Raw genomic sequence first — 14517 nt, 5'->3', positions numbered from 1 at the left:
TCTGTCACCTGCTTTATAAGATCATATACTTGCAAGACAACCCAGACTAGATTTCCCAAGTTTGTGTTTAATTTAAGGAAGACTCTTGTGAGAGCATGTTGATCAGGTTTGGCTGTTGAGGATAATATTTATCTGTATCAGATGCTTGTTTTATCTTCAACTTTCAATTGAAATTAGTAATTTTTACCAGAGTGAATCAAAAGAATAGATAAAAATCTTGGGGCAGGCTTTGTAAGATAAAATGTTCACATTGGGAGCAAAGTTACATATGTGTGGCTGAGGTGAGGGAAACAAGTATGGAGCAGAACAAAGCAGGTTGTTTGCTATTGAAACGTCTGTTAGAGGACCACACACTATTTGTAAAGTGTGAAGAAAGTTGATAGGTGTTGTCAACAAATCTTTTACAAACTTCTGCACATGGCTTTTGCACTTAGACCTAGCAGTCTGAAAGTGCTTTAATTTAACTAATAGTCTTGAAATGAGGTTCTTAAATCAGTTTTCATATGACTCTAAAACAATACAGTAAGGGTAGATTAACCTCCTCGGTGCTTTCATTTATATCTAACTTGACTGACAGCACATTTGAGAGTGCTGCTGTTTTATTTGTATAAAGGAGGTATAAATTATCTGGAGTGTATAAGTGGAAAAAAGTTACTATGATGCCAGTATAGACAATTGTGTTTTATTATCTGTGGTCCTCTATGAATGAGTAGAATAAAACAGTGCTGCTTGTCTTAAATGAAGTATGATAATTGTAATTGAAAGAAAATGTTTGGCTTATTGGGAATTCATCATGCATTTTCCAAGTAGTTTAACTTTACAATGCTAAATCTTGCTGTTGAAAATGCCATCAGCCATCTCAAGAAAGAAACTGAAATAGTCAAGTTTGAGGAGCTTATGTGGAACTGTCCCTTACTGGCTTCGAGTGTAATTCCCTCTTTTTTATTTTATTTTCTTTTTTTTCCCTTCCCCTAAATATCATAGGCACTCCTGGAAGAAATGGACACCAAAGCCTATCTTGCTTGGGTTCTGGTGAGTTTTCTTAACACATTTTTACATTTTCTGTGTTGCAACTTAAATTAGGTTTATACATTGTATTAGTATATTGGTTCTTTTCTTGGAAGAACAGTTTTGCAATTAGTAATTCCATAAACCATCACTGGTTTCAGTTTTAAGGGGTATGGAGAAAAGTCTTGGGGGTTTTTCTACTTACTGTGTTTGGGCTAACCAGCTCTTAGAATATGCAGTCTGTGCTGTCACTCTCTCTGTTTCCACTAAAGCATATGGAGGTTTTAATTGTAACAAAAAAAGTATGGCAGTGACTCTTGGATGTAGTTTTTGTTGTTTATCCACGCTGAGGTAAGTAATGATTAAAGCTCATATGTTTTGGCTTTAAAAAAATAAATAGAAGAATCATGCAGCATAACAGGTTTTTCTGGAAGGTTCACAGTAGGTACACTTTTTGGTGTGAGCTATCTGTGTGTCACTGCAGACTACACTTGCATAAGAAGTTGAAATTATCGGAGTGTGTTGATGTGTGTGTCTGCTTGTATGGCAGAGGGAGGAATCACAGCTGATTAAGCGGCAGATGGCATTCCAAAATCTGGCAGAGTTTTAAGGACTTCATATTGGGTTTGTTTTTGGTGTTTATGCCAGTCAGGACACCTGGTGCTAGTTTTTATCTGGCAGGAGACAGAAAAGTCTTCGGGTGATGTTGCTCCTTGCAGCAATTTCCAGGTCTTTTCAAGCGAGCTGGCAGTCTAAATTAGTTGCTTGAGCATCAGTGTGTATTTGCTGAATTAAAAGCTGCTTGTACTTAATTACTCATTGAAAAGCCCTCTTTTGAAAGATACTGAAGACCACTGGAAAGCCTTGTGTCCCCTGAGTGAATAGCAGATGTCTTTCTGAAAGAGGTGCTGTAGCCAAGCAGATGTTACAAGTTTGAGTCTGGAATTACTGGGTAAATGGGTTCTGACCTGTAACTCTGGTACTGTGGCAGTATGTTTTTAATTTCCTGTAGTCAGAACATTGAGTCCAATGCTTTTGCCTTTTAACTCTCTCGGGTGTCAAATGTCTACATATTAATTGTGGCTGAGTAGTTTGCTCGATATCTTGTGTTAAGAGTCAGGGCTTCTGTTGTACAGCAAGCATAAGACTTTGCACAAAGTGCTTATTCTGTTTGGCTGAACTAATGTTAGTTTAGGTATAGCCTGACACCAAGTATCATGAGCTCATGTGTAATGCATTAAGTAAGGGTGTAGAGGATGCTGCAGCTAGCAACATAATGTCTTAATTAGCTCAGTTGAGGAAACTCACGATAAGCAACAAAGTCCATTTCTGCACTAGAAACAGAGAATTAAATTCCTATTCCGCTTGCTTATGATAGTCTTAAAATATAACTTTATTTTCCCCTAAATTTAGCGTGGCACTTCCTCTGTTTTCCATCCAAAAAAGTAATTACTATTCCCTCCCCTTTTTACTAGTTTAATGTAAGTTTTCTTGTGATTCATCTTTTCCAGCCTAATAAAGAATGTTGCTACATAGCCTTACAATATTATATTCAATATAAAAAAATGCTGTCAAAACACAGCTACAAACTCCAAATTAGCTGTAATATTTAGTGATTCTTTAGCAAATGGTCTTTAGCAGCATACTTTTGCCAGTTGAATAGCTGTGTTTCAGTGTTTGTCTTAAGCCTGAACTGTTCCTTGTACTGAGTCAGCTTCCAAAATTGGATGGTAAGTTAGACTTTCAACTTAATACTTTCTAACTTGTACAGAGTATTAGTATAATTTCCCATTTATGAATGTAAAGCTTTCTGATGGAGTACTTTTTCTTTTTTAAGAAAGATTTTTTTTCCATCTTCAGTTGCAGATAGTTCTTACAGAATAAAAATATTGTGTGGCTGCTTGAATGTTCTGCAGTACAATCAATGTCTTACATTTTAAGAAAAGACAAATGATCTTTTTGAAATGAACTGAAATAATGCCAGCTGGTACCATGTAGAATGGGGCCTTCTTTTTTTTTAGTGGACTTGATATTATAGTGAAGCTTTTGTTCTGGTGATTTTAGCTACTTTAAAGCTTTTGTTCTTTTATTTCAGTGCCACAGTTAACTCTACAGTTTTTAGCCTTATTCAGTGAGGAGGTCTAACCCAACTTCTATTTCTTACCCATGTGCTCTGTCTGAAGTCATGACTAATTTAATGCAATAGGACTCTGATAATTGATTACAATATTAAGGCATTAATTGTCTGCTTAGTTGTTAATGTTGCATTTTTGCATTACTTCAAGGATGGAAAAATAACAGGCGTTTCTAGGGTATGGTCTTTGTTCTCTGACTGTGGTCTTTATCCATTTTCCATTCACTTACAGCAGTGATGCAAAGCCAGAATCTGGTTGACAAAGCAAGGCAAAGCATACTTTTAGTATGCCTGTAAAATTGGAGAGACTTACGTATTTGCAGCTGTTCATGTTAAAACATTCACAAAGCTCCATTTTGTGATTTCTGTATTTTTCACGGGTGCTATTCCAGTGGATCAAGTAATTTCTACAAATTCTGTGGTCTATTGCTTCAGCACTGGCTTTAAAAGCTAGGGCAAAATTAACTTACTGGGCATAATATATTTTATTATACTTCTTAACTTGCTAACTTAGAATAAGAATGTACATGTGTACTTGCTGTAAAGTGTTAATTTAAATAGGACTGAAAACGTCGTTGCTTGAGAGATGTAATTTTGAACTAAATGCAAAAATGCCCCTACAAATGGTGGAAGGGAATGTCCTATAAGGAGCAACTAAGGACTTTGAGCTTGTCTTGTTTGGAGAGAAGGAGGTTGAGGAGTAACCTCATTGCTCTCTACAGCTTCCTGGGAAGGGCAAGTAGAGAGGAGGTGCTGAGCTATTCTCCCTGATGTCCAGTGATAGGACACATGGAAATGGTCCAAAGCTGCACCAGACTAAACCTCCCCTGGGTATTAGGAAGCATTCCTTTACTAAGAGGGTGGTCAAACACTGGAACAGGCTTCCTAGAGAGGTGGTCAATGCCCCAAGCCTGTCAGTGTTTAAGGGGCTTTTGGACAATAACCTTAACAACATGTTTTAACTTTTGGTCAGCCCTGAACTGTTCAGGCAGTTATACTAGGTGATTGTGGTAGGTCCCTTTCAACTGAAATAGTTTATTCCATTCTAACACAAGTGCTGATATGATTGATCACAGAGCAGGTGGGACTGGGGAGTTCATGTAAGTTAAAAACAAGTCAGGAAGAATAGTTCTTTGGTGGCAGTTCTAGCCCAGGTCATAAAACTGAGGCTAGCAACATGCAGAAGATGGAGCAAGCTGCTTCTTTCTCAGCATTTTGAATGTTCTTTGATGGCACTGTTGTAGTATTCATTTTTAACACATTTTTCTACTATATATCAAACATAATTAGATTGTTGCTAGAGAATATAGATGGCTCTTGTTTTTCTTCCGTACCTATCTTTCCAAGGTTATTAAATGTAAAATTAATTTTCTTCAGGTAAGAATGAATGTCCGTTCACATAAAAAAGAAATCCCCCCCAGAACCTCAACAATTCTGCTAAAGAATACATGTTGCAAAGCTCTATGTGAGAGTTTTTGAACAAACAGTATGTCAATATTGTCTAAACAGTAATTTTTAGATTTCATGTATCCATTAAAAAAATGCATCATATGGTAGTTTGTGGAATTTTCCCATGCAGTAAAACTTCTCCTGTTGTTGAACCAACTCTGCTTTTCTTTCAGCGTCCTCTAAAAATGTACTCCGCAGCTCATGGGAAATAAATTCCCTTAAGAATCATACAGGAAACAGTTTGATGGGTAAATAGCTTAAGTATTTTAAAGCTCTTTCCTGTTCTGCAGTGGAATAAACTAGGTACCTTCTGCGGTGAAGTTAAAACCAGGAGGAAGATTTCACTTCTTAACAGCTAATAGTTTGTCCCGTGCTTAAAGCACTCCGGGTGTAGAAAAGCAGTGTTTAACTGCTTGTTAAAACTGGGCTGTGCAGGGAGGATTTCGGTCCAGGTCCTCCATGCTGCAAAAGTAGCATCTCTGACTAGTTCTAACTAGGAATTTCAATATGGATGTGCTGAGACTGAATTCTCAGTGTCTCGCATTCAGAGCTTCATCTTTTGAAGATGACTTGGGTTTGCCGGCTTTTTCTGTCTCTACCCCTCTCTCCAAAAGAAAAGCCTAGAAACTTTGCAGAAAAACTTGAACAGTTTTGTGACGCAGGAACAAAAGGAGATTCAATATTAGTTCAATGTAGTTAATACTTTATATGTTGGAACTTCTATGAGTTCAATAGCATAAATTAGTCTTTTTTCCTTATTTCTTGAAAAGAAACAAAAAGGTCGGGCTTTAACTTCTTTTCACAGATGTAGTACTGTGCATTGGACTATTTTGTTGCCTTTCTAGCTGTAATAAAAAAAGCCAGCTATAGTCTTTTTTCAGATGGGGTTTTTGGGGTTTTTTTTTTTCCATCCATGTGAACTGTGAGGACTGTCTGAATGATTTGTCTCATGTGATCTAGCCTTAGAATACCTTCAGGCTAGTAAGGAATGTTGTTATAAACAGGCAGCAAAGCTGCTTAAGCGGTGTAGCTATTACGTGTGAACCAGCTATAAAAGTAGGTCTTCATTTTGCCATTTCTATATAAATAAATGCAAACTTAATCTGAATCTGTGTGAATTTGACTTTCTTAATGAATACATTCATTAGAGAGATGTGATGATTTTTTGATTTTGAAGGGTTAAGGGAATATCTGTAAACCTGCGATAACCTTTGAAACCCAATAGCTGTTAACTTTCTTGGCCAGATTTTTCCAGCATTACCAAATAAAATAGGATCTGACAGCTGGATCTCAGGATTTAATTCCTTGGGTGAGAACTACTATGCTCCAGAAGTTTTCAAAGTGAAAAGGCTGGTGCTGATGTTCAGAGAATGCCACCCTAAATTCCGAAGTCGTCTGTTTTGGGTGGTTTGGGATGTGTGTTTGTTTTTATCATTTTGTTTTGGTTTTAATAACTGGTGTTTTCCTGCGATAGCATGTTTGTCAGACTAGAGACTAGGATGCAAAAACCTGAGATGCATGACAACACAGTTTTAGTGTATTCCAGATTGGTCCCTATAGCTGTCAAGTGTATCAGTGTATTTCCATGCATGTTTCTATGTTCTTCCCAAACTTGATCTTCTGAAAATTAACACTTCGAGAGGTTGTCTCTTGTTCCGTGCTGAAAATCAGCACTGCTCCGTGTGCCTTCAATAGATACCTTACGAAAAACAATGAATTTTGAGACCTCAGGGTTTGCTATGGAGTAACACATGGGCCATCTCTGTTCAAATGGTGGTATTCTGTTGGCAATTTCTCAAATCAATGATCTGCAAATGTTGGGATTATCTTTACAACCTCAGCAATGAGGACTTTATGTGGATTCTGTCAGTTTTCCTACAGCAACAGTGTCATTCATTAAGGCCTTTTGTAGCATAACCCAAATGGTTTTTACACTACAAGGTCTGTTTCTTCTGTTAACGCTTTAAAGGAAGGATCTGTTTTCTGGAATGTAAATCAGATATTTCAGAAATGTTTGTTATTATTTAATTCCAAACTTCCGTGAGAATCTTGCTCCCCAGCTCCATACAGCCCTACTCCAAACTCTTGGTGACGCAGAAGTATGCAGACTTTCCATGGAGGGACAGTTTGTAGTTCACTTCTGTGGTGTTTATTCTGATGTTGGGAGGAATGTCTGTAGTTCTCTTCCATGGTATTTATACTGATGTTTCACAATAACAAGCCACACAGGAGGAGAACACAGAGCTGTGGTTTTCTCACACTTGTGTAAACATTAAATAGGCCAACCTCTGCATGAGTAGAAGGGGCAGCTGGAATGAATATCCACAAATGGTATCAGCTCAATCCAAGGGATGCTTAAAGAAAATTTCCCAGTGTTGAGAGCTGGAGTTCGAGGCTTTTCTAGCATGGAAGTCTGCCCTAATAGTTTTAAATGATAGGCTGCATTGTTAGGATTAGCTAGAATTTTAAAATACCTACATTCTCACTTCCCTCCTACCCCCCAGTAACTAACAGAGCAGTAAGTTCTTATTTTATTAAGACACTTGGGAGCTTTGGCTGACCGTCAGTCATGTACCTATAGCAAACTATTTTTATTATTCCAAAGTGAGTTGCTGTATGTAATGCCAAATTGTATCACGTTCTTGAAAATGCCATCCTGGTACTTGGTTCTTTCTCTACTATCTTCTTGTTCCTTCCTTCTTCAGTTAAACCTAGATATGGATCTTTTCTGATGTTCTTAGACTTGTTTATTTTGTTTGACTCTCTGGAGTTCCTTAGGTTGTACACAGAACAATGTTCTATGTGTTTGCAGTAAACAGTGAGTAATGGGGTGTCATTCTGCTGGAGTTCTTCCTTAACTTTGAGGTGTATGAGGTATCCCAAAGCTGACTCTTAATATCCTTTTATAATATTTTGTTATTTTGAAGTCATCTGACTTGTTCCACCTAGCTTTCTTTAAGGCCTTTCTTTCCCCATATTTCTTAAGATATTTTTCAGCAGACATAATAGCTGCCCATATTTTTGTCATTGACCCCTGTTAGGGAGATCAGTTGATGTAATACTTGACAGACCATGGAAATGTCCCAGAGACATGTTACTCATGGAACTTGTGTCTAAGATGGTTAAACAGCTCGTAACACTTATTTTACCTCTTGAGGCCTGAACTCACAAGGGCTTATGTATACACCCAGCCTGTTGATACCTCGTATTTTGGATGGGGCTTAGAGCAACCTGGTCTGGTGTAAGGTATCCCTGGCCATGGCAGGGGGGTTGGAACTGTATGATCTTTAAGGTCCCTTCCAACCCAGACCACTCTGTGATTTTATGGTATTTTAAGGCATGTTACCCTAATGCTAATGACATTATTCACTGCTGTGGAGTAGCAGGGGTTTTTTCAAAGCACTGTTGGATTTAGACAGAGGTAGTCTTGACAAAAATGCCATTTTGGAGGGGACATCCTACACGTGGAAAATAACTTGCTGCTCCCTTAAGCTGGAAATTAAAAACTATTCTTGCGGTGTTTTGTGGCTGCTCTCAATTCTGCAAGAGTAAATGCCACCATTGTTGTGTGAGAGACACACAGGTAAGCCTAATTCCTGTAGCTGTTTGCCTGGGAATCTGCTGCAGCATCACCTTCTGTTTTACAGGCTGCTAAACTTATAATGATTAAAAGCTTCTGTGCCCTAGAAGAAAATTAGATTATTTAGGATTTTAGTTCCTGCTCTGCAACAGTAAGAGGTTTGCTTTTTTCTTCAGCTGAGGATTGGAGCTTAAGTCCCGAAGCTGCAGGCTGCACTGGGCATGGCAATGGGTACTGTTGCCTGCAGGAAGGTTAGCTTTTCAAACTGTCACACTGGCTAGAGCAAGGTGGTCACAGGAAAGTGGAGAGAGCACAGTCATCTTCCAGAAATAAAACCGAGGACACAGGTGACCCTTTGGCTCTTAGTAGGCTCCTGCTTCTCACATAATCTCTTTGCATAAGCAATCACATATCAGTTCTTCCTGAAGTAAAGCATGCCAGTAAAATCCATCTGCTCTGCACTGCCCTTGCTGTCTTATGACACAGAGACAGGTGTCCTCTACGTGGGCTTCTCAGATCTAAAGATCTAGCCTCTGATTTAGACTTATTTGCAGTGAGACACTTAACTGTGCTCTGATGGCTTCCTTTGTGATTGTTGGATGTGGAAAGAGGGACAGAGACAGCAGAAACACATACAGATACTGCAGACTTGGCCTCACAAGGCTGAATTGGAGAGCCTACAGATGCCAGTGCCCTTTGCTCCTTTTTTGTCACATTGCTAATGTTCCCAGGGAGTGGCAGATGCACTAAATCTTCTGGGGTTAAAATAGGTCTAGGCCCACCATCAATCTGATGCTGTGGTGTCATCAGGTATTGATGCATTTAGCAACCCAGGCTGAATTACATGGTCATGACAGGATAGAGCCCCTCTGTCTATGTTGATCACAGATTTTGCCCTTGGAGAAAAGCCAGCAATAAGGTGCTAGTAAATAAAATCTGTGAGTCCTTTTGTTCTCTGGGCTGTATATCACTTCTTATTTTATCCTGCTCCTTTCTGGTGCTATTTTCCATCACTCTTATCCAATGTCAAGATAGAAAAAGACCTCTCTGATCCTCATGTTATGCAGGAAATGTAGACAGTGCATGTTCCTGGCAGGCTATGCTAAGATCCCATGAATTATTTCCTGGCTTTGTACCCTGCCAACACAAGGCACTTGATGGTCATCGTAGGAGTACAGACATGGACCTGGAGGTGCTTTTTTCCTGAGCCAAGGAAAGAACAGATGCACAGCCACCACAATGGAGTATGCAGTGGTGTAACACAGGGCTCTGGAACAGCTACATTGGAGGAACCTCCCTGTGAGTTAAATCTCTTCGGAAGCTATTCAGATAGGGATGGGCAGTCCTCTTGCTGGCTGCTGTCAGTCCTCTCTGAGTGCTGGGTGCTACATGAGGCTGACATGCATTTATTGCTTTTTATTAGTGCTGTCAGGTCTACCTCTGCATAAAGCAGACATTTTAGGTTTCTGGGGTTTAGCAGGATTCCAATCCTAGAAGCTAGAAAGGCATTTTCCTCAAATCAGAAGTTTTTTAGAAAGAGATACTGTGATGTATCTGTTTCTTCATGGCCTATTTCCACCCAAAAAGGGTGGGAAAGAGGAGGCAGTGTAAGTATTGTTTGTGTATCTCCGTAAGAAGAGTTTTGGTCTCTGCTACAAGGATTTTGATGTCCATATAGTGACTTTATCTGCTTATATTTTGCCTTGTGATTCATTCGTTCCTCAGTCTCCAGAGTGGTTCATTACATCACATTTGCCCTCTAGAGATTCTTTGTTCTGCTTCTATTTCTAGGAAGGAAGTTTTGATTTCAGTGCGTACTTCAGCTTCTCTGGTTTTACAGGGTAAGGAAATGTTTTTACCTTTCTCCCAGGCACTATTGCAAGGATGGGGAAAGGGGAGGGGTTGCTTTTTGGGTATGGGTTTTGTTTGGGTTTTTTTTTGTTGGTTTGTGTGGGGTTTTTTGATGGGGTGTTTTTTGGTTTGGGGTTGGGGTTTTTTTGTGTGTGTGTTGTTGCTTTTGATTTTGGTTTTTTTCTTTATTTCCCCCTGAACCTAGCTGGACTGTTTCTGTCTTTGTGAGAGCATCAAATTGGGATGGTGTGAGAACACTTACTCACAGAGCAGTTCCTCCCTTGGAGAGCTGTGAGGGACAGAAGGAAAACCAAAGGGAGTTCCTGTGGGTGCCCTGGCAGAAGGGTAAAACCTGGTATGGCTGGGCATTGAATGGTGTTTGATGGCTGGCTGTAGGCCCAGTCAAAATCTCAAGATGGTTTCATTAAGAGAGCATTCGACAATAGTGATCTAATATTTGAGGAGATGGGCTAATGAACTAGGCTGAATACACAAGGGTACCCCAGTGTGCTGTAACAAGCCTTCTATTTACTGCTGAGCATGGTTTCCAAGTCTCATAATCTTCCAGCTCAGAAAAGAGGTGGTGTCTTTGATAGTGGTGTTGGACTGGGAAAGGGTCTGGATCTGCAGGCTGTTGGAAATACAGATCAACACATGTTGCTAGTGCCAAACCTCTTCAGACTAGAAGGAATAGGATTTTGTAGCACTAATGACATGCATGCCCTCCTGTGTGCATAGGCTGCCCTGGGAACCAAACAAAAAAGCTAATTTACTGTCTTTGTACTTATTTTGAATGGCTTTGTGCGGTCTGAAGACATATTGTAGTACTTCAGAGTTGGTGGTACCTCACTGTGCATGGAAATAAATATTTTGGTACATGATCGTAAAACATTCAGCAGTATTCTCCCACAGTACACTGTGGAGGTTGGCTTAACGGGTCTGACAGTCTTGATGCTGAGCTGCAGCTCTTTTGCTGCTCTTACAATGAACTGCTTTATTGTCACTATCTTGTGTAATGTTAGGGATACCCAGAGACCAGGATAAAGAGACAAATGCTATTTTCAGTTGTAGCTGATGTGGTAAGTAAGCACTAGAGAATTTAAAATGTTACACATCTTAAGCAAGAAAGACATGCTATTAAAATAGAATAGATTTGTGGTAAGCAGAGGACAGGTAAGGCACCTCTGGGATGAGACCTGTCAGTGTGATTACGTTTGCTTTGGGTTATACCTACTTCAGAGCAAGTTGGGCTAATTGTTTCTAGAAAAAATGTCAGAGGGACAGGTGCTAGAGAGCATTAACTGGAGTTTGGTGAAATGGTAGAAGTGCAGAATCACTGGAAAAGTACCTAATTTTGTTGTCCCTAAAAAGATACAAAAGCTTTGGAGGGCAGCTCTTCAAGCAACCGAACAGAAGGTATGAGCTGCTACTGCCTTGTCTCCTGCATTGGCTGTGAGATACCTCGGGGGTCCCTGCTCCTATGGCTGCCTGGCAAGGCAAAATGGTGAAATGTTTCTTTCCACACAGGAAGGTGGACAGTGCGTATATTTATAGTCATGGTTATATGTGAAGAATGTGACATTTTCTAATACTTGTAAAACAGTTATTCCTCTATTTTTTAGTTTCTAAATCTACTTTTCTGTTTTCTAGTTTCTAACTGTCCTTTCATTTTATTCTTGCTAGTGGCATTTGAAAGGGACCAAGGTATATGTAAAACTTTTGAACTCATTAAATAGCAAGAAGAAACATTTTTAAGAGGGTTAATTAGATATGGAGAGAGCATCTAGGAACTCCTTCACCCCTGCTTGTTTGCTGCAACGTTTGGGTGCCTTCAAAACCCAGCTGGCAGAGATGTGTTTTAATATGAAATTGATGCCCGATTCCTTGCTCCTCTTCTCATAAATGGAAGCATCTGCAGTGTTGAGCTGCCAAGCTAAATAGTATTTCCCTTCAGCAGATGTTGAAAACTGAATTGTATTTAGAGAATAGATGTGTTTCTAGATTTGTTAAGACTTTTAAATGTTGACATAATATTTAATGCAAAAAAAAAACCCCACAACAAACCTTTGTTAAAAAATGTTAGCTAATAAATCTTTTGATAAATTCATGTCAATCGAAAGAAACTGTTTAAAAAAAAAAAAAAAAGTCATCCTGAAAGGATTCTTGGAGAGGAGAGCTGAACTATGCCTCCAGGAATATTCAAATAATCTCCTTAATGTCTCCAAAGAACAATTACATGGTCTGTGACATTGCTGGATGATATATTCAGCTGGGGAGACCACCCACTTCCTCCTCCTCCTTCCTCATCCTCCTCCTCCCTTTTCTCCTTTTCTAGCTCCCACAGAGTCCCATAGCAGATTAAGCATCAACACGGTGATGTAATTTAGAGGCTGTTGGTTTTCTGAATCACTAAGTCGGTTTTATTCTGAGGACAAGCTTTGTTTCCACAACATCTGGTGAGGAGAAGCTGCCAGCAGCATTTACGCTGTGGATATCTGCCTGTGCTGATTTTTTTGCTTGTCTGTGCATAAGGAATGAGAGCAAAGGAATGGAGACTTGACTACTTCTTCAAGCCTGTTCTCTTTAGCAAGAACTGCTTACTTCTACTAGTAGTGATTTAAAAACATACTATGTGACAGTACATGGATGCTATTTCTTGCTTGTTTATCTTCCAATTGCACTGAAGACATGTTATGGTCCCCGAAATTTTCCTTATCCAACATGCGTGTAAGGCTGACAGCAAAGGGGTTGCTCCGAAACATTCGTCTACCTTCTGGCTACAAGAAAAGCACTGTTATATTCCATACAGGTTTGTGTTTTTTTAATATGATGATTAGAGCATGCATTGAGGGAATATCTTCTTTACTTCAACAGCAGCAAGTGGGCATGAAAGTTTTTGAATTTCATAGAGAAGCCTGACTTTTGAGCAGAGTAGTTTCATGTTCTAAGTCTGTGTGTTCGTGCACTCATGCTGAGCTGCTCATTTGGAAGCTGGTTATTCTGTTTATGAAATGCTAATTGGAATTTGCTCTTTCTTCTCACAAGTCCAAAAATAGTATCAGGAAGTCTGTGCTATTAAATATTTATCTAATCGTTTTAATGATTTTCTGCTGGGAACGCTGTCTTCTGTACCTTGATTGGGGGGGGTGGGCAGTGGAATGAATACAGGGGCTGTTGTGATGTGGCGTTCTGTCTGTGAGAAATATTTGAATACTTGTAGATATCTGTTACAGTACATGTCATGTTAAATGCATCTTATTTGCAAGTAGGACAAGCAAACTTTAATGCTCACTTGCGTTGGTATAAACCTAGAAATTATGGAGTGTTAGAGACATTCAAAAGAAGTGTGTGTTTAAACATCCCCCCTCAAAAAAACCAAAACGAAAAACCACCCAAACAAACAAACAAAAAAAACCCAACAAAAAACCCACCCGGAAAAAAAAAAGAAACAACATCATCATAACCTACAAAACCAAGCCAACAGCAAAATCACCACAAAATTCTCAGCTGCATCTGACCTGATTTTCATCTTCAGTGGCAGGTAAAGCAAATAAAGCAAGTATCTGGAGTGGAAACAAGACTATGGAAGCTGAGGTTTTTTTCCAGGACATACATGGTTTTGATAGAGGGTGGCAGTTGTTTGTTGTTAGTTTGTTTTAGCTAAGATACACAATGTCTAAAGAAACTAGTGGCAGCCTTCGTATTACATAAGGTGTTTTCTGTACTGCACTATTTGTAATTTTCTGTCATTTTCTTAGGGAGGAGCAAGCAGCTACATAAACTAGTTTAGCAGAAACTCTTCCTCTCAGGCATTTCCTCTCTCTCTCTCTCTCCTGAACGCCACCCTTTTTGCTTTTATTTTATTTGGAGTTCAGGTCTACCAGTCAGCTTTCCTTCCTGTCCTGGCATTTCATACAGCAGCTTGAACCATTTGCCTTATTACTTATCCCTGGCAAAGTAAATCTGGTGTCCGAGTTCCTCCTGGATGATAAATTCAGTTATGAACATAATATAGGCCAACTATGGAACATAATATAGGCTTCTGTTTGCAGCTTGCTTGCGTGGCTTTAAGCTAGGATTAAAATACCTTAATGCTAAAAATCCTTATATAAGGGAGTCTGTGCATATACCTATATCCTTTATGTTGCTAACAGTGTGAAATATCCACATAGTACATATTCCAGGGGCAAAAAGCCTAAAAGATAAGGGGAGGAGATAACGTTTAGTCTTACAAATGTTCATTAACTGCTACTTAAATTTGTATAATTTTGGAAAACTAAATATCAGTGCATGTATCAAGGGAATTTTACGATTATAAGAATCCATTTGTGGTTTTATTTCGTTTGAGCGGATGTGAAAGCAAAACCTGCCTGCAGGATGCCTCTGTTAAATACAGCATGTAAAATAGATTGCTAGCCCTGTGTTCTAGTTAAGCAGCACTTCACCAAATAAGAAGTGCTGAATAGACCATCTGTGTGTTTTCTCCATGTGCAAT

The 14517-nt window shown here is 39.2% G+C and overlaps 1 protein-coding gene across 4 annotated transcripts in view; it reads left to right on the top strand.

The window, feature by feature from the left end:
- The window catches only part of MTUS1 (microtubule associated scaffold protein 1), a 91081-nt gene that overhangs the window by 24645 nt on the left and 51919 nt on the right, over positions 1-14517 (top strand). For 3 of the 4 annotated variants that reach the window (XR_003992292.1, XM_030492422.1, XM_030492421.1), the window contains exon 7: positions 985-1032. Coding sequence is in view for 3 of the 4 variants with exons in the window: in XM_030492422.1 (XP_030348282.1) it covers positions 985-1032 (48 nt within the window). In the remaining variant the exon portion in view is untranslated. Of the gene's footprint in view, positions 1-984; positions 1033-12395; positions 12832-14517 lie in introns of those variants that run through there. The other variant, XM_030492424.1, reaches the window with a different exon arrangement.

Source organism: Strigops habroptila, chromosome 7 (genome assembly GCF_004027225.2).
Source record: "Strigops habroptila isolate Jane chromosome 7, bStrHab1.2.pri, whole genome shotgun sequence".
Lineage (NCBI taxonomy): Eukaryota > Metazoa > Chordata > Aves > Psittaciformes > Psittacidae > Strigops > Strigops habroptila.
This window is presented reverse-complemented; position numbering and strand designations above follow the sequence as displayed.